The sequence below is a fragment of the Onychostoma macrolepis genome, chromosome 22 (genome assembly GCF_012432095.1).
Source record: "Onychostoma macrolepis isolate SWU-2019 chromosome 22, ASM1243209v1, whole genome shotgun sequence".
NCBI classification, from domain to species: Eukaryota; Metazoa; Chordata; class Actinopteri; order Cypriniformes; family Cyprinidae; genus Onychostoma; species Onychostoma macrolepis.
The window spans coordinates 1,521,315-1,539,646 of NC_081176.1; the positions used below are offsets into that span (position 1 = coordinate 1,521,315).

General features: G+C 38.9%; 1 protein-coding gene and 1 long non-coding RNA gene across 3 annotated transcripts in view; one reads left to right on the top strand and one right to left on the bottom strand.

The window, feature by feature from the left end:
- The window catches only part of cacna1sa (calcium channel, voltage-dependent, L type, alpha 1S subunit, a), a 22,159-nt gene continuing 3,827 nt past the window's right edge, over window positions 1–18,332 (top strand). Inside the window, 34 exon segments of the mRNA XM_058761849.1 lie at window positions 1–355; window positions 1,180–1,285; window positions 3,378–3,517; window positions 3,605–3,744; window positions 3,824–3,976; window positions 4,911–5,116; window positions 5,361–5,464; window positions 6,146–6,359; window positions 6,497–6,734; window positions 7,475–7,700; window positions 8,262–8,469; window positions 8,540–8,660; window positions 8,750–8,864; window positions 8,943–9,042; window positions 9,469–9,538; window positions 9,627–9,759; window positions 9,846–9,975; window positions 10,073–10,132; window positions 10,222–10,328; window positions 11,565–11,652; window positions 11,736–11,843; window positions 11,942–11,994; window positions 12,078–12,224; window positions 13,515–13,716; window positions 13,794–13,952; window positions 14,035–14,145; window positions 14,680–14,763; window positions 14,868–14,915; window positions 16,051–16,077; window positions 16,164–16,289; window positions 17,078–17,143; window positions 17,216–17,307; window positions 17,377–17,536; window positions 17,983–18,110. Coding sequence (XP_058617832.1) covers window positions 168–355; window positions 1,180–1,285; window positions 3,378–3,517; window positions 3,605–3,744; window positions 3,824–3,976; window positions 4,911–5,116; window positions 5,361–5,464; window positions 6,146–6,359; window positions 6,497–6,734; window positions 7,475–7,700; window positions 8,262–8,469; window positions 8,540–8,660; window positions 8,750–8,864; window positions 8,943–9,042; window positions 9,469–9,538; window positions 9,627–9,759; window positions 9,846–9,975; window positions 10,073–10,132; window positions 10,222–10,328; window positions 11,565–11,652; window positions 11,736–11,843; window positions 11,942–11,994; window positions 12,078–12,224; window positions 13,515–13,716; window positions 13,794–13,952; window positions 14,035–14,145; window positions 14,680–14,763; window positions 14,868–14,915; window positions 16,051–16,077; window positions 16,164–16,289; window positions 17,078–17,143; window positions 17,216–17,307; window positions 17,377–17,536; window positions 17,983–18,110 — 4,358 coding nt within the window. The 5' untranslated portion in view covers window positions 1–167.
- On the bottom strand, window positions 3,792–9,725 carry LOC131531318 (uncharacterized). Of its 2 annotated transcripts, none has more exons than XR_009268630.1 (6): window positions 9,587–9,725; window positions 8,954–9,059; window positions 8,175–8,808; window positions 7,464–7,710; window positions 7,270–7,301; window positions 3,792–3,930 (listed from the first exon to the last, which is right to left on the bottom strand). It is a non-coding gene; the product is annotated as an uncharacterized LOC131531318 (long non-coding RNA). The 2 variants fall into 2 exon arrangements; XR_009268631.1 differs by having other exon boundaries at window positions 8,954–9,053; window positions 9,587–9,680.

Consider the following 18,332-nt stretch of genomic DNA (forward strand, 5'->3'; position numbering starts at 1 on the left):
AGAGGCAGCGAGAGAAATAGATTGAGGGACAGACAGACAGAGAGACAGATGGAAGAGCGGATGGTGGGGACACATTCATTTTTCAGCCACAGGAAGATCCTGAACTACTGAGCCAAGTACCTGATCTCCAGGATTTCTGCGCCTCCTGCTCTGGTTCTGATCAAATCATGGAGGGCGGCGGTGAAGCACCCATGAGCACCTTCATCATGGATGAGGAGACGCTCAAGAGGAAGCAGAGAGAGAAACTCAAGAAACTCCAGGCCACAGGTGGAAACCCGCGGCCAGCGCGATCTCTCCTCTTCCTCACGCTGAAGAACCCCTTCCGCAAGGCCTGCATAAACATTGTAGAGTGGAAGTATCCTTTAATGAAACAGAAAATGTTTTTAATAATAATAATGTTTTTATTTGGAGTTTTCTGCATTAAAATAATCACTAAACCAGTCAGTCAATCAGGTGGAATTTAATGCACATTATTAAAATATGTAAAAGTCATTCTGCAATATTATTATTAGAAATATTATTATTAGTAGTAATTATATATATATATATATATATATATATATATAGTAACATTATAAATGTCTCTACTGTCACTTTTGATCAATTGAATGTGTCCTTTATGAATAAAAGTATTCATTTAAAATCATACCCAAACTTTTGAAAGATAGTGCATCATGGTTTTGGCAAAAATATTAAACAGCTGTACAAAACTGTATAAAAATAAATGATAAATAAAATATATTCTAATATTAAATAAATAAAAAATAATATAATAAATAATATAAAAACATCTTAATTTACCATTTAAAATAGGTTTACCATGTAAAGTCAAATATGCAGTTATCAAAGTGTTTGAAAAAAGCAACTATGAGATGATAGCTAGTTAATGAGCTCATTCACTCTCAAGCGTGTGTGTAGAGGCGTGTAAATGTCAGTGTTTCAGCACGGCGCTCTGATATTCTGAGAGAACAGCTGCTCTGTCCTCCAGCTCACTAAATACAGACATGCTAAGCTCAGAGAATGCTAGCACACACACAATAACACGCTGAGACTGCGGTCATCAACACACACAGATACATTGTTCATTATTGCAGTATTATCTCTATAATTTAAAAATTCAGAAACCAGCAATAATTTGATGTTGGTAGATGTTTTTATTTTCCTGAACATTTCTCTCAGACCGTTTGAAATCATCATCCTCCTCACCATCTTTGCAAACTGCGTAGCTTTGGCCGTTTTCATGCCCATGCCTGAGGAAGATACGAATAACACCAACAGCAACTTAGTGAGTCTCTCTCACACACAAATACAATAGACTCCTCCTAAAGACACACCCCCAACCTATAGACCACACACTCATACACTCCCTCAACACAGAAACCCTTCCCCAATACAACTAGACTCCTCCTAAAGACACACCCCCAACCTATAGACCACACCCCTCAACACATAAACCCTTCCCCAATACAACTAGACTCCTCCTAAAGACACACCCCCAACCTATAGACCACGCCCCTCAACACATAAACCCTTCCCCAATGCCTGTAGACTCCTCCTAAAGACACACCCCCAACCTATAGACCACGCCCCCTCAACACATAAACCCTTCCCCCATACCTGTAGACTCCTCCTAAAGACACCCCCCCAACCTATAGACCACGCCCCCTCAACACATAAACCCTTCCCCCATACCTGTAGACTCCTCCTAAAGACACACCCCCAACCTATAGATCACACATTCATACACTCCCTCAACACATAAACCCTTCCCCAATACCTCTGGACTTCTCCTAAAGACACACCCCAACCTATAGACCACGCCCCCTCAACACATAAACCCTTCCCCAATGCCTGTAGACTCCTCCTAAATACACCCCCAACCTATAGACCACGCCCCCTCAACACATAAACCCTTCCCCCATTCCTGTAGACTCCTCCTAAAGACACACCCCCAACCTATAGACCACGCCCCCTCAACACATAAACCCTTCCCCCATACCTGTAGACTCCTCCTAAAGACACACCCCCAACCTATAGATCACACATTCATACACTCCCTCAACACATAAACCCTTCCCCAATACCTCTAGACTTCTCCTAAAGACACGCCCCAACCTATAGACCACGCCCCCTCAACACATAAACCCTTCCCCAATGCCTGTAGACTCCTCCTAAAGACACACCCCCAACATATAGACCACGCCCTCATACACTCCCTCAACACATATTAGGTGTGTTCGACTTCAAGCGGCGCTGCGCAGAATGATCAGTGTATGACATCAAAGTACCGCGAGAGAGAGCGATAAGAGAGCCGACGGACCATTATGCTTTCGAATCGCTCTCGTGGTACTTTGATGTCATACACTGATCATTCTGCGCAGCGCTACTTCAAGTCGAGCACACCTAAACCCTTCCCCAATGCCTGCAGACTCCTCCTAAAGACACACCCCCAACCTATAGACCACACCCTCATACACTCCCTCTAGACTCCACATACACCTACAGACTCCGCCTCCAAATACACCCTTATTGTACAGTCTTCGTCTGCTGTAGATAGTTTACATACCCAAACTAAAATATGGTTTATTTAAATGTATCCATATTTTTATAAAGTTCTTATAAAACATTGACATTGAACTATATCCCAAATAAATCAGTGTTAAGTTAGTCTTTTGGCAGAATAACTGACACCTAATGCCTGCGAGTCATCCCACTAAACCCTTGTAAGTGTGAGTGACCTTGACCCAGGTGACTGAAAGAAGCAGGTGCTTTGACCGCATGCCGCTGGGACGCCTGCATGTGTGGACGCTTTAAAATTAGCCACAAACTCAGACTATGGTATATGCTCGCACACGCACGCAGCACTCTCTCATCACTGCTGTGTTATCTAAGGATGTTGTGCTTTGTAATATGATATGCCAGATTGTTCATTTTGTAATCAGGTCGACTTCAAAACATTTCAATGGTAATAAAGTAATGCATCTTGTCTTTTTTCTATCTATCTATCTATCTATCTATCTACATACAGCATATGTCAATAGAAACAAACAGTGTTCACTTCATGCTAACAGTAAATACCATGCTGTCTGTAAAATTCACAGCGTCTGTGCCAGGGTCGTTTTCAAAATGCCTCAGCTGAAACCGGAGGAAAGTGTCAGGCTCTAGCATCTATCTCTTCATCACGTTTCTACCAAATTCGACGTGTGTCAGTTGCCAGAATGTAAAAAGACATGTCAAGACAAATATTCAAAGTCAAAACAAAAGTGTTCTGAAGTAGAAAAGCCACAATCGACACCAAACACCTTGAGATGGTTGGTTGTAATGAAGTGTGCTGACAGCTCCATTCATCTCAATGTTTTGTGTGTGTACGTTCACAGGAGAGTCTCGAGTATATTTTTCTCATCATATTCACTATGGAATGTTTCCTGAAGATCGTGGCGTATGGGCTTCTCTTTCACGCCGATGCTTATTTGCGGAACTGCTGGAATATATTAGATTTTGTCATTGTGACAATGGGGTAAGACACACACACACACACCACTCCCTGAATATGGACAGAAACATCCTACACAATTACAAACACTTACTGTGTGACGCCTCTCAGGTTGTTCACTGTTGTAGTGGACTTCATCAATAACATCAGCGGCGTGGAGGCACCGGTGGAACAGAAAGGCGGGTTTGACATGAAAGCCCTCCGAGCGTTTAGAGTCCTGCGGCCCCTGAGGCTCGTCTCTGGGGTCCCCAGTAAGTGGCATCATCACCTTCCACTGCTCACCTTTCTCATTTCTTGAGTTGGCTGGTTCACGTGTAATGTCTCCTCCAGGCCTGCAGGTAGTGATGAGCTCCATTCTCAAATCCATGCTGCCACTATTCCACATCTCTCTGCTGGTCTTCTTCATGGTCACCATCTACGCCATCATAGGCCTGGAGCTTTTCAAATGCAAAATGCATAAAACATGTTACCATGTCAGCACAGGTGAGAAATGAGGCAAGATTTGAGAAACTCATAGCTGAAGTGGATTTACACAAAACCAAAATCTACCCAGCAGGCACACAACGTCATAAGATGTTGATATTTTGTTACATTTTGGTTGCGACGTCAAGTGACCAAAATTTAGTGTCAGTTCAACTTCTAGGGCCAGATTTACTAACAGCTTGCGCCAGCGCAAAACGTCTTTTGGCGTTAAAATAGTACTGTCAGGATTTACAAAAGACGCACAGTGGAAAAATTTGCACTGAAAAGGTTATTTTTGCGCCTGAACTTATTGAATATTCATTTGTAGGAGTTTCCCTTTCAGATGTAAAATTTATGGGAGGAAAGTATTCAAATGAATCGCGCAATGTGATTTATTAACGTTTGCACTGGTCAAATTACTGGAATTTGCGCCATTATTTAATGCCCCTAAAACCATGTCTTAAGCTATTCTGTGCCTGTGTCACCTGATGAGCATCGGCTCTGCTTATTTGCAACTACGCCAATTTGTATATTGCGTTGGTCGATATGTAAATGAGATGTTGCGCATGTGTTCTTTAATTTGCGCTCTTTAATATCTCACCCGCAGAAGTTTCCACACCCATCGGCGCTGTTTTGGAATTGCACTCTCGCGCTAATTTGCCCTGTTTAGTAAATCTGGCCCCTAATGTCAATGTTATTTTGATGTGCAAAACTGACATCAGCTGACGTTGATATTTTGTTGTTTTTAGGTTGTGTTGTAAAGTAACCAAAATTCAACGTTAAGTCAATGTCAAATACTGATGTCACCCCGATTTTCATTCTCAACCATAATGCAACATCTGTCCGACGTTGGGGTCCAAATGTCAACCTATACTGATGTCCGGTGCCTGCTGAGTAAACTTACCTAAAATGTTCAGTAAATAAAAATGTCGGTTCATGCTCTGTCATGTCACAGATATCATTGCCACGGGGGATGATGAGCAGGCAGCACCGTGCGCTCAGGCCGGTAACGGAAGGCGCTGCGATCTAAATGGAACCGAGTGCCGCGGTGGTTGGCCCGGGCCGAATAATGGCATTACCCACTTTGACAATCTGGGATTTTCCATGCTCACGGTATACCAGTGCATCACCACTCAGGGCTGGACGGATGTTCTGTACTGGGTCAGTGACACTTACCTTAACGGTTACACAAAGAACAGTGGTTCCCAACCCTGCAGTTCCCCCAACTCTGGACATTTTGCATTTCTTCCCAAACGAACACACTTTATTCAACTTATCAGCTTGTCAGTAGAGACTCCAAGACTTGAAATGGGTGTGTCAGATAAAGGAGACATCAAATATGTTGGGAACCACTGAGATGAGGACTATGATAGGGATGCAAAGGCTAACTCTTGACCTATTATAGGTAAATGACGCGATCGGAATGGAGTGGCCCTGGCTGTATTTTGTGACTCTGATTCTCTTGGGCTCGTTCTTCATCTTGAATCTGGTTCTGGGGGTTCTGTGCGGGTAAGTCCAAACATTTGTGGTCTTCAATTCAGTATCGTTCCACTGATATTGCGCACATTTTAGAATAATGGAAAAAAATTAGTAGGTGTGTCCCAACTTTTGACTGGGATAGTTCAACTATCTAAAGGGATAGTTGACCCAAAAATGAAAATTCTGTCATTAATTACTCACCCTCATGTCGTTCCAAATCCGTAAGACCTTTGTTCATCTTCGGTACACAGATTAAGATATTTTTATGAAATCTGAGAGCTCAATTCAACTCTGTCAAGGTAGTAAGGACATGATTAAAATAGTCCATGTGACAACAGTGGTTCAACAGTAATTTTATAAAGCTACGAGAATACTTTTTGTGCACAAAGAAAACAAAAATAACTACTAAATTTTTCTCTTCGGTATCAGTCGTCGTGAACCGCTGATGTCACATGGACTATTTTAACAATGTCCTTACTACCTTTCTGGGCCTTGAATGTGTCAGTTGTGTTGCTATCCATGCATCTTCAGAAAGCTCTCGGATTTCATCAAAAATATCTTAATTTGTCTTCCGAAGACGAAGGCCTTAAGGGTTTGGAATGACATGAGGGTGAGTAATTAATGACAGAATTTTCGTTTTTGGGTGAACTATCCCTATTTGAACAATTTAACTGTAAATTATCCGATGCTTGTCCTTTTCTATGTTGTCAGCGAGTTCACTAAGGAGAGAGAGAAGAGTTCTCGAAGCGGAGAGTATCAGAAACTGAGGGAGCGTCAGCAGTTTGACGAGGATCTGAAGGGATACATGGAGTGGATCACACAGGCAGAGGTCATGGACAATGACCAGGAGGGCCAAGGTGCTCAAACACACTCTCAAACACACTTTAACAGGCTACAGCAAACTGTAAATCAAGTCTGGTTAAATGTGGTACAATCATGTCTGGGATTGGTCTCCACAGGTCTGCTTCCACTACAGGATGGATCCGACACAGAAACCCTCTATGAGCTGGAAGCACTCAACAAACTCATGTATTATGTGTAAGTTGAGCGATCAATTGCAAGGAATGATTGACTTCATATTCAAAATTATTTTTTTCACATGCAAGTTCTTTGAATTTCTCTGTGTGTGCTTTTTACAGTCGACATGCTCGTCGCTGGAACCGTTTTTTTAGGAGAAAGTGTCGTGCATGGGTTAAGTCCAGGTTGTTCCATAGGCTGGTGATTTTGCTGGTGTTCTTCAACACTCTGGCAATTGCAACAGAGCACCATGGTCAGACCGAGTCTCTCACCAACTTCCAAGGTTCTGTTCTGCGCCGACTAACATCATTCCTCATTAGGGATGTAACGATTAACCACAAGCCGGTTGAAAATTTATTCAAATACGCGACGATTCAAATCAGATGCTAAACGAATCGCGATACAATTGGAGTAGGAGTTTATATGAATGTATCTCTGAGGGGAACTGACTGTCAAGTTTACGTGGTATTTTCTTTTCATCTTGCCTCTGAACGATGCATATTAAAGTAGTGTTCATGAGCGCCACCTGCTGGCAGAGAGTGCATATGCGTCTCATTCATGTGCAGCAATAGCCTAATAAAAGAACAGTCTAATGTCTTCAATCTCATTTTGTTAAAAAAAACTGTGAGACAATCGAATCGTGAAATCAAAATCGTGAATCGAATCGTGAGTTGAGTGAATCGTTACATCCCTATTCCTCATTTATATCCCAAAAAAAGACTACATTTTAATATTTGCACACTACTGCAATGTACTTTGTGTGTTAATTTTATCTAATAATTCAGTCAGAAACGCAACTTCTTTCATCATTTACTCACCCTTGTTTCAAACCTGTATGACTTCCGTTCTTCTGTGGAATACAAAGAATAAACATTGTTATATTCACAGTTTCTATTCACTGAATGAAAAAAGTCTTGGCAATAAACAACCAAATAAAAAACCAGCTAGAAACTCTCAGAAAGTTGATTTTAGCTAGATTTTCCATAAGATTATTTACTTATATTGTTTTTACCTTATTTGCAGACAATACCAATAAGGTGCTGTTGTCTCTGTTTGCGGTGGAGATGTTTATGAAGATGTACGCGATGGGCCTGCCGTCGTACTTCATGTCCCTCTTTAACCGTTTTGACTGCTTTGTGGTGTCTGTGGGAATCTTTGAGATCATTCTCGTACGCATGGATATTATGTCCGTCATGGGGATCTCCATACTGCGTTGTATTCGGCTGCTGCGCCTCTTCAAAGTAACCCGGTACGTGATTCTAGACCAGTGTTGGAGAAAGTTACTTTTAAAAGTAAAGCAACACAATATTGCATTACTCCCTAAAAAAGTAACTGATTACTTTAGTTATTTTTTATGGAAAGTAATGCATTACAGTACTTTTTAGTTTTTTTTTAAATCTGGGAAGGGCTTGCTTGTTTGTTTTTAATATAAAAAGTTTGCATTTGACTGTTTTTATTGATTTTGAGGAACACTGAATGTGTTTTTGTGCAGGTGAGATGAGTAAATACATGTTCATATTTAGTCTAGAACTACTACACAACGCTCTGCACTAACTCCCGATTTCTCTCAACGTGGCAACACAAGAGCTGTCAGTCAATAAATGAGAAACAAATAATGTTACTTATTTGAAAAAGTAACTCAGATATTTCCTTCTAAATTAAAAAGTAATGCGTTACTTTACTAGTTACTTAAAAAAGTAATCAGATTATGTAACTTGCATACATAACCAACACTGTTCTTGGCACCACCGCGAAGAACGAAGCTTGCACGTCTGCATCAGAATTTACTGGAATTGTGCATGATTTTCAGGTACTGGACATCACTCAACAATCTTGTGGCGTCTCTCTTGAACTCTGTGCGATCCATTGCCTCGCTCCTGCTGCTCCTCTTCCTCTTCATCGTCATCTTCTCCCTGCTCGGTATGCAGGTTTTCGGAGGGAAGTTTAATTTTCCAGATGAGCACGTGAGACGAAGCAACTTTGACAATTTTCCTCAGGCTCTGATCACGGTTTTCCAGGTGAGTTTTTCATTCATATGATGAGCACGATGTTTCGATTCACAGTGCCTGAACAGTGTCTCTGTTTTAGATCCTGACAGGTGAAGGCTGGAACTACGTCATGTATGATGGCATCATGGCTCACGGAGGTCCTGCCATGCCTGGAATCCTGGTCAGCATTTACTTCATCATCCTGTTCATCTGTGGAAACTGTATCCTTCATGCAACACAAATGTGCGAGTTGTAGAAATGGCCTGTGATATGGATAAAGAATATGATTTTCCTGAGCGGTAAACTGCAGACATCCTCTTGAACGTCTTCCTGGCAATTGCGGTGGATAACCTGGCTGAGGCGGAGAGTCTGACCTCGGCCCAGAAAGAGAAGTCAGAGGAGAAGAAGCGGAAAAGACTTCTTAGGTGAGTGCAAAAGGTCAAACAGCAGGGAAAAGTGACTTTTTACAAACATTTCTGATGCTTGGTTTGTTCTGGGTGTAGAGAAAGCCTACCTGATAAGGCCGAGGAAGAAAAGGCCATGCTGGCAAAGAAACTAGCCGAGCAGAGAGCCAAGATTGACGGGATTCCCACCACAGCCAAGGTCAAAACCACCTGTCACTGACAGAATGACATTATTATATGAAATGGTGCTAGAAGTGTATTTTGCACAATGCACATTAAAGGGGTCATGAACCGAGAAACCAAAATTCCCTTGATCTTTTGACATATAAGAGGTCACTGTACTATAAAAACATCCTGTAAATTTCAGAACTCAAAACTTTGTCGTTAGTCTAAAAACAGCTTATACAGCTTACAACTTGTGCAGTGTGCCACTTTATGATGTAATAGTGTGGATAAGCACCGCCTCCACAGAAGAAGATCAACGCCTGCTTCTACATCGCTGCCTGTTTAGCCCCTCCCACAGATTCACACATGTAGTGTAAATAACGAGAGGTGATATATTCTGTCTACAAAAAGCTATTTAACGGCTAATGTGACTCATGAGTTTCTTTATATTAACATGCAGCTCAAAGTGGATGAATTTGAATCAAATGTGAACGAGATTAAAGATCCATTTCCTCCAGCTGATTTTCCAGGTAAAACAAAGGACAATTTGCTTAGTTTGTTCAGTTCTTATGGCTTACCGTTAGGTCAGTCTGATGCTTTGATTGGCTTGTTGCCTAGGTGACGATGAGGAGGAGGAGCCAGAGATTCCTCTCAGTCCTCGGCCTCGTCCAATGGCAGACCTGCAACTGAAGGAGACGGAGGTACCCATGCCAGAGGCCAGTTCCTTCTTCATCTTCGGCCCACAGAACAAGTAAAATCTCACCTGCATTTTCATTAACCTCATATATATTGGGAGTTTCATTGTTTACTAGGGTTTCTTTTGATTTTTCTGCTCAGGTTCCGCAAACTCTGCCATCGCATCATCAATGCTACAACCTTCACCAACATCATCCTCCTCTTCATCTTGCTTAGCAGTATCTCATTGGCTGCAGAGGACCCCATCGACCCAATGTCCTTCAGGAACCAGGTACACAATCTCTAGACTTGCATATATATATATATATATATATATCTATTTGTACCTACCACTGCCTTCAACAGCTACCTTTCTTACTGCGCTCCAGGTCCTGGCCTACGCTGATTATGTCTTCACTTCGGTTTTTACCGCAGAGATCGTGCTGAAGGTGGGATGAGAGTTCGGTGTGTGTTATAAGAAGGTGTTTTGTTGGGTTTTGATTCTGTGAATGTTTCAGTGCTTCTTTGTCCACTGCAGATGACCACGTATGGTGCCTTCTTACACAAGGGGTCTTTCTGCCGTAATTCTTTCAACATCCTGGACCTGATTGTTGTCGGTGTCTCCCTGCTGTCCATGGGAATGGAGTGAGATTTCAAAACAATCCGGCCTTTTTCTGACATAGAAATAGAGCAGACTTAGAATTGTACACTACCAGTCAAAAGTTTTTGAACAGTAGGGTTTTTAATGTATTTTAAACAATTCTCTTCTGCTCACCATGCCTGCATTTATTTGATCCAAAGTACAGCAAAAACAGTAAAATTTTGAAATATTTTTACTATTCAATAAAACTGCTTTCTCTTTGAAAATAGTTTAAAATTGAATTTATTCCTGTGATTTCAAAGCTGGATATTTTATCATCATTTCATCAAATGATCCTTCAGAAATAATTCTAATATGCTGATTTGCTGCTCAAAAACATTTTTATTATTATTATTATTTAGTGCTGTCAAACGATTAATCGCAATTAATCGCATCCAAAATAAAGGTTTTTGTTTATATAATATATGTGTGTGTACTGTAAAGAGCCACACATACAGTAAAATTTTTACATGTATATATTTATATTCATATAATTTATATAATATATAAATATATTTAATATATAAACATAACAATTTTTTCTTAAATATATACATGCATGTGTGTGTATTTATATATACATAATAAATATACACAGTACACACACATATAAACAAAAACTTGTATTTTGTATGCGATTAATCGTGATGAATCGTTTGACAGCACTAGTATTATTATCAATATTTAAAACAGTTGAGTAAAATTTTTCAAGATTCTTTGATGAACAGAAAGATCAGCATTTATCTGAAATAAAAAGCTTTTGTAACACTATACAATATTGATCAAAAGTAATGACAAAAGCATTTCTAATGTTACAAAAGATTTCTATTTTCAGATAAATGCTGTTCTTCTGAACTTTCTATTCATCAAAGAAACCTAAAAAAAAAATCTACTCAGCTGTCTTCCGCATAATAATAATAATAATATATGTTTTTTGAGCAGCAAATCAGAATATTAGAATGATTTCTGAAGGATCATGTGATGTAATGATGCTAAAAATGAAGCTTTGAAATCGCAGGAATAAATTACATTTTAAAATATATTCAAATAGAAAACAGTTATTTTAAATAGTAAAAATATTTCAAAATTTTAGTTTTTGCTGTATTTTGGATCAAATAAATGTAGGCTTTGTGAACAGAAGAGACTTCAGTACTCTTCAAAAACCTTCGACTGGTCATGAATGTAGCTTTTGTTTTGGAAAACGACAAACGTTCTTTTACAGTCCTCGTGTCTCTCCGCAGATCAAGTGCCATCTCTGTAGTAAAAATCCTCAGGGTCTTGAGAGTGTTGAGACCTTTAAGAGCCATAAATCGAGCTAAAGGTCTCAAAGTGAGTCGTCTCAGAGCGTCGTTTTGGGATTATTACATGACAAATGTCTCCCTGTTCCTCATCCTGTCTTTGCTGTGTTTTAGCATGTGGTCCAGTGTGTGTTTGTGGCCATCAAGACCATCGGCAACATTGTTTTAGTCACCATGCTCTTGGATTTCATGTTTGCCTGCATTGGTGTTCAGCTTTTTAAGGTCGGATAGTTCGCTCTTCAACATCTATGCATGTATGATATTAGAGTCTGGTAATAGAGAGAAATTAATGTTTTGTTTTTTTTCTGTTAATCCGGTAGGGGAAATTTTTTTTCTGCACAGACCCGCTCAAAATGACGGCGGAAGAATGCCGGTATGGTTGAACTTTCATTCTTCACTCTGAGATCTCAAAACTCTCCAAATCTACATCATTTTCTCTCTCTGTGATGCTCTCAGGGGAGTGTTTATTAAACACCAGGAGCATGCTCTTTACGACATGGTGCTCGGTCAACGTATGTGGATGAACAGCAACTTAAACTTTGACAACATTTTGAACGGCATGCTGGCTCTCTTCACCGTGTCAACATTCGAGGGCTGGCCAGAGTAGGTATTTAATGAACAACTTCCTTTCATACTTGTGATCCGTGCTGGCAAAACTAGTGTGAACGCGCACAGGCAAAATAAGTGAAAAATATAAAATTTGAGGTTTTTACAAAAATGAGTTTATTGAGCACTCGTCTAGTGATCCCAATGCTCCAAATAGTAATTAAACATCCAAAAAATATCTTTATTTGTATGTTTTCTGAGAGTAGTACCTTTTCTTCGCTCGCTTCTCACGCTGACTCTCATCTGAAGCGCACACATAAAGACGACACCGATGGTGCGCAATCCCGATAAATATACACATATACAGAGTATTTAAGTATGCACGCAAACATAATCTGTTATGTCTTAAGTAAACGTCTGGGGAACTGTTGGGGAAAAAACTTTGGATGTGTAACATTATATTAGTGCATTACAGTAAGTCTTAATATATAGATCGTCTGTCGTATTAATGTTAATCAAACGATAAAAGAAACGAGGGAATCACTCGCTGCTCTTGACTGAACTGCTTTTGTAGTTTTAATAATGAACCTTTTACATTTGATTATTTGTTTTTCTAGCCTTGAATGCTTTTGTTTAGATGTAAAATAAAAAAGTAATACACTGCACACTTGTTTCTTTCTTATATTTGTTCTTTTTTGCATCTGCTCTTCTTTATAACAAAGATAAAATAAAAAAGCTATATTGTGATTATTAATATAGTAATGATTATTAAGAAAAGGCTTAGGTGATTTTGCTTTGGAACCTTTAACTCGATTTTGTCTCTAAATTGACTCCATCGACTTCAAAATGTGCAAAAATAATTCATTTTTGAAAATTTGCTCGTTGTGACATTTTGCCAGCACACGTCACATTTGTACAGTAGCTCTGTTTGTCTTCACATACACTATATTGCCAAAAGTATTGGGACACCCCCTTCTGATGAACAGATTTGACTACTTTAGTAATTTCCATGAGTACAAATCTTGATGTTTAAGCATATAATGATATTCTAGGGAATTGTGTGCTTCTTTTTCGGTTTTAAAGAAGGGGGTGCCAATACTTTTGTCCATATAGTGTATGTACAAGTCATTGGTGTTTGATGATGAGTTTTTGGCTCAAGTGCATTTAAAGTCACACCAGACCAGTTAAGTTCTTCAACACTGACTCATTGCTTTTTGAACCTTGCCTTATACACAGAGGCATTGTCATGTTAGAATAGAAAATTGGTGTCCCAATACTTTTGGCAATATAGTGTAGCTTTTGATGAAAATGCTGAACACATTTTCCTAATTGCATCTGTATGTGCAGCTTGTTGTATAAAGCCATCGACTCAAATTTGGAAAACGTTGGCCCAATTTACAACAACCATATTGAGATTTCCATCTTCTTCATCGTTTACCTCATCCTCATCGCCTTCTTCATGATGAACATCTTTGTGGGCTTCGTTATTGTCACCTTCCAAGAACAGGGAGAGCAGGAGTACAAAAACTGCGAGCTGGACAAAAACCAGGTACCAAGCGTCACACAACCGATCGCACGATTAAGTCACATGATTCCAGATTATAATGCGTTTTTGCACATTCGCAGCGCCAGTGTGTCCAGTATGCACTGAAGGCCCGACCTCTGAGATGCTACATCCCTAAAAACCCACGTCAGTACCAGGTTTGGTACATCGTCACTTCTTGTTACTTCGAGTACCTGATGTTTCTCCTCATCATGCTCAACACCATGTGTCTGGGGATGCAGGTGAGAACACACAGTTACAACATATTAGGCCTATTTGAATATTAGTTTGAATCTCACTGAGTCTCATTTCTTTATCCTTCAGCATTGTAATCAGTCAGATCACATCACCCATCTTTCAGACATGCTGAACGTCATCTTCACTGTACTGTTTACCGTGGAAATGATCCTCAAACTCGGCGCCTTTAAAGCAAAGGTGAGCCCTCCATTTAGACTACTCCCGGAAAACTACCAATATGTGAACCTGGACCACAAAACCAGTCATAAGGGTCAATTTTTTGGAAAATGAGGTTTATACATCATCTGAAAGCTGAATAAATAATCTTTCCATTGATGTATGGTTTGTTAGGATCGGACAATATTTGGCTGAGATGCAACTATTTGAAAATCTGGAATCTGAGGGTGCAAAAAATCTAAATATTGAGAAAATCACCTTTAAAGTTGTTCAAATGAAGTTCTTAGCAATGCATATTACTAATCAAAAATTAAGTTTTGATATCTTTACGGTAGGAAATTTACTAAATATCTTCATGGAACATGATCTTTACTTCACATCCTAATGATTTTTGTCATAAAAGAAAAATGAATAATTCTGACCCATACAATGTATTGTTGGCTATTGCTACAAATATAGCTGTGCTGCTCATGACTGCTTTTGTGCTCCAGGGTCACTACTTCTTAAATGCTTAAGTGCAGCATACTGCTTTTAAGAAGTGTTTCTCTCTGGTAGGGTTACTTTGGGGACCCCTGGAACGTCTTTGATTTCGTAATCGTGGTGGGCAGTATTGTTGACGTCATGCTAAGTGAAATTGATGTAAGTTTCTCAATGTGTTGACTCTGTGTTCCAGTGCTTGACTTTACCAGTGAGCGCTGATATTGGCTTTCACTCATCTTTTCTGGTAATTTCTTTATCTCCAGGCGGCTCTCGCTGCTCAGGGTGGACTGTATTGTCTCACTGGCTGTTCTGTAAATATATACACACATTTTTATTATTTCACTTCTATACATTACTGCATGACTCTACAATTCAGCAGAATTGATTATTCCTGCAAACAGAGCTGGGTAGTAACCGATTGCGTGTAATCTGGATTACGTAATCATATTCCAAGAACTAAGTACTTGGAATTAGATTAAATTACATTTTAAAATACTTGTATTCAGACCACAGTTGCTTTTTATGGATTACATGATTACATCACAATAACAATAAAATGATCATAATTTATTGGTTTTTCACTAATTCCTCTTTTTCATCTTTTAAATTTTATTTTCTAAAATAGCCTATAAACACTCAGCAAGTCTTCAGTTTCGTGGACGTTCACACATAGATCAGTTATTAATCAGGTGCTACACTGCATTTAAACACTGGATTTACAAAAATCATTTCAGGTTTAAGAAGTGTTTCAACATCGCATCAACTACTGATGAACACATTTTTGGAGGGCTTTTGTCTTTCAACTAGTATATTTACTTGAAGTACTCCTGAGATTTTAAAATAAATACTATTAAGAATATTATTATTTAAAATAAATAATAATTAAGTATTACATTTGCATGTTCTTGGTTTTCTGATGTTGGTTATGGTCACATGACAAGCAGGTAAACAAAAATATTTATATATATTTTTTTAAGTAAGTTTTTTTATTTTGATTTTAAAATGATTTATTTTAATGTAACATTTTTATGATTTATTTGTTATTAGCTTTTCATTAAACTCACAAACCCCCTGCAGTTCCTTCTCAAACTTTGACATAATGTAATGTTTAATGCACTGCAATGTTTAATAACAACAAATGGAATATATTTTTTTACTCTTTGTAATTCTACATCATTATGGTACAAGATTATCCTATTTAAATCAATGTGATAAACGAGACAGGTCAATTTAAGTAATCCAAAATTAGCCTGATTATATTCCCTAAACTATGTAATGTTATGGATTACGTTACTAACTACAATTTTTGTCATGTAATCTGGAATCAGTAACGGATTACAATTTGTAAGTAATCTACACAGCTCTGCCTGCAAATATAATCCAACATTGAAAGAGATTCTCATGATTCAAAGTTTTATTACTAACTTACATTTTCACTCTTTCCAGGAAGTGAATCCAATGCAAGCCATAGCAGTAAGTGAAGCTTCGATGTGTTCTTACCAAGACGATCTATGCTGGTGTTAGCCACAGATTCTCAAGCGTTTTTCTTTGCTACTCAGGACTCTGAGAATATGAGCGTGTCGATCACACTCTTCCGGCTTTTCCGTGTCATGCGTCTAGTGAAACTGCTCAACCGTTTTGAGGGCATTCGCAACCTGCTGTGGACCTTCATCAAATCATTCCAGGTCTGATGCTCCACTGAGTCATTACAGAGATGTGTTTATAGTAGAGATGCACCGGTCGACTGGCCAAAAACATAGCTCGATTAACGCTTATTTAAATTAAAGTAAATTATTTAAAGGGGCAAATGAGAAATAATTTTACTTGCCCGACCGGACAAGAAGCCTGATTAAAACGGCAATAACAAAAATAACTAGGGAAGCATTGAAAATTTTTCACGCAAACTTTTTTTTATTGCATTCAGTGTAAACGGCGACTGATAATGTAAGAGAGACTCATGCAGAAGCCAAAACAGTTACAAGTTACAGATGCATAATGCTGTAAAAAAATATATATATAGATGTTTCCCTGAATATCAGCACGATTGAATTGTGACACTGATTTTATACAAAAGTAGTTCAATAAGAAGTTAAAATTAAGTGGCTTACACAATTTTGACAGTTTTTGCTCAATTTCGCTGACGAAAATCGTTCCAATCAAAGCCACTGCTAAACTGTTGCGAGTCTCCGAGCATTTCGTTACTGAACGATTCCACGTTTTTGAGCGAATTGAGCGAGTCAATGATTCAGTGGCCCATTCATAGACAGTAACTTGCCTCGTTTCTGAATGAATCAGCCGTTTGATGAATGACTAAATGACTCACGATAAACAGTCATTTGTCGCCACCTACTGGTGGTTTTATTTCATATTTAAAAGTACTGTTGCATTTTCCCAACATTTCGTCTTTGAATGTTCCAAAAAAAAAAAAAAACATTCATGCATCTGAAATTTTGTAAATGTTTGTGTTTTTCAGGCTTTGCCATATGTGGCTCTCCTCATCGTTATGCTGTTCTTTATCTACGCCGTCATCGGCATGCAGGTAAAATACACCCACAATGAGTGCTCTACATTCAGCATTGTGCTGAACGATAACCTACCTGTTCTCTGTCAGGTGTTTGGCAAAATCGCACTACTGGACGGTACCATGATCAACCGCAACAACAACTTCCAGACGTTTCCTCAAGCTGTTCTACTGCTGTTCAGGTAGGAAGTGTGAACGCTTTGCTGTACGAGTTTCTGAGCATGTTTGTAAAGACACATATCTGTCCTCAGGTGTGCCACAGGCGAGGGGTGGCAGGAGATCATGTTGGGCTGCTTGTACGGTCAACGTTGTGACCCCAAGTCAGAATACCTACCTGGGGAAGAGTACACCTGCGGTTCTGGATTCGCTATTCTCTACTTCATGAGTTTTTACATGCTCTGTGCTTTTCTTGTGAGTATTCACTCTCGCTCAAACTTGACGCACACATCAACTTGCACATTTGGGAAGACGTCATTTTGATGCCAGATGCCAAGATTTTTACACTCTACATGTACAAAATGATGAATAAACAATGCACATTGGGTGTGTTTTTGCTTTGTTATGTTTTTATCCAATTTGTGAATTTGAATCATTATATATTCTATCATAAATGTACAATATTATGGAATTTTGTACATGCAACTTACAAATTTACTGTCAATATAGATGCTGTATCCACCATATATTTTGCTGACATGCAACTAAGAAAACTCTGGGCTTGAAGAAAATCCCACTTGAAATTATGACTTTGTGGTGACATTCTTGTGCATTCAACTCGTATTCAGTCATTCATTCAACCTGTCGTTAATCGCAGATCTTTCTGTATTTAAAAGTGCCATATATGTGCTCTTTTGCAGATCATTAATTTGTTTGTTGCTGTGATCATGGACAACTTTGACTATCTGACCCGTGATTGGTCGATACTTGGGCCGCATCATTTAGACGAGTTCAAGAAGATCTGGGCTGAATATGACCCTGAGGCAACGTAAGCCAAATAACACTACTGTAACTTTAAAATCAACATGCAATGGCATTTGAAACACATTTTATTTCCATAACTGGACGCTTTTCAATAGGATACTCAATTTTGACTGAATAGTAAAAAAGTGTCTTTTTATAAGAGTGATAAAAAAAATAAAAGGAATTGGTAATGTAATCCAATAAAGGTAACTCATATTATTGCATTTAACTTTTTTCTTTGCAATTA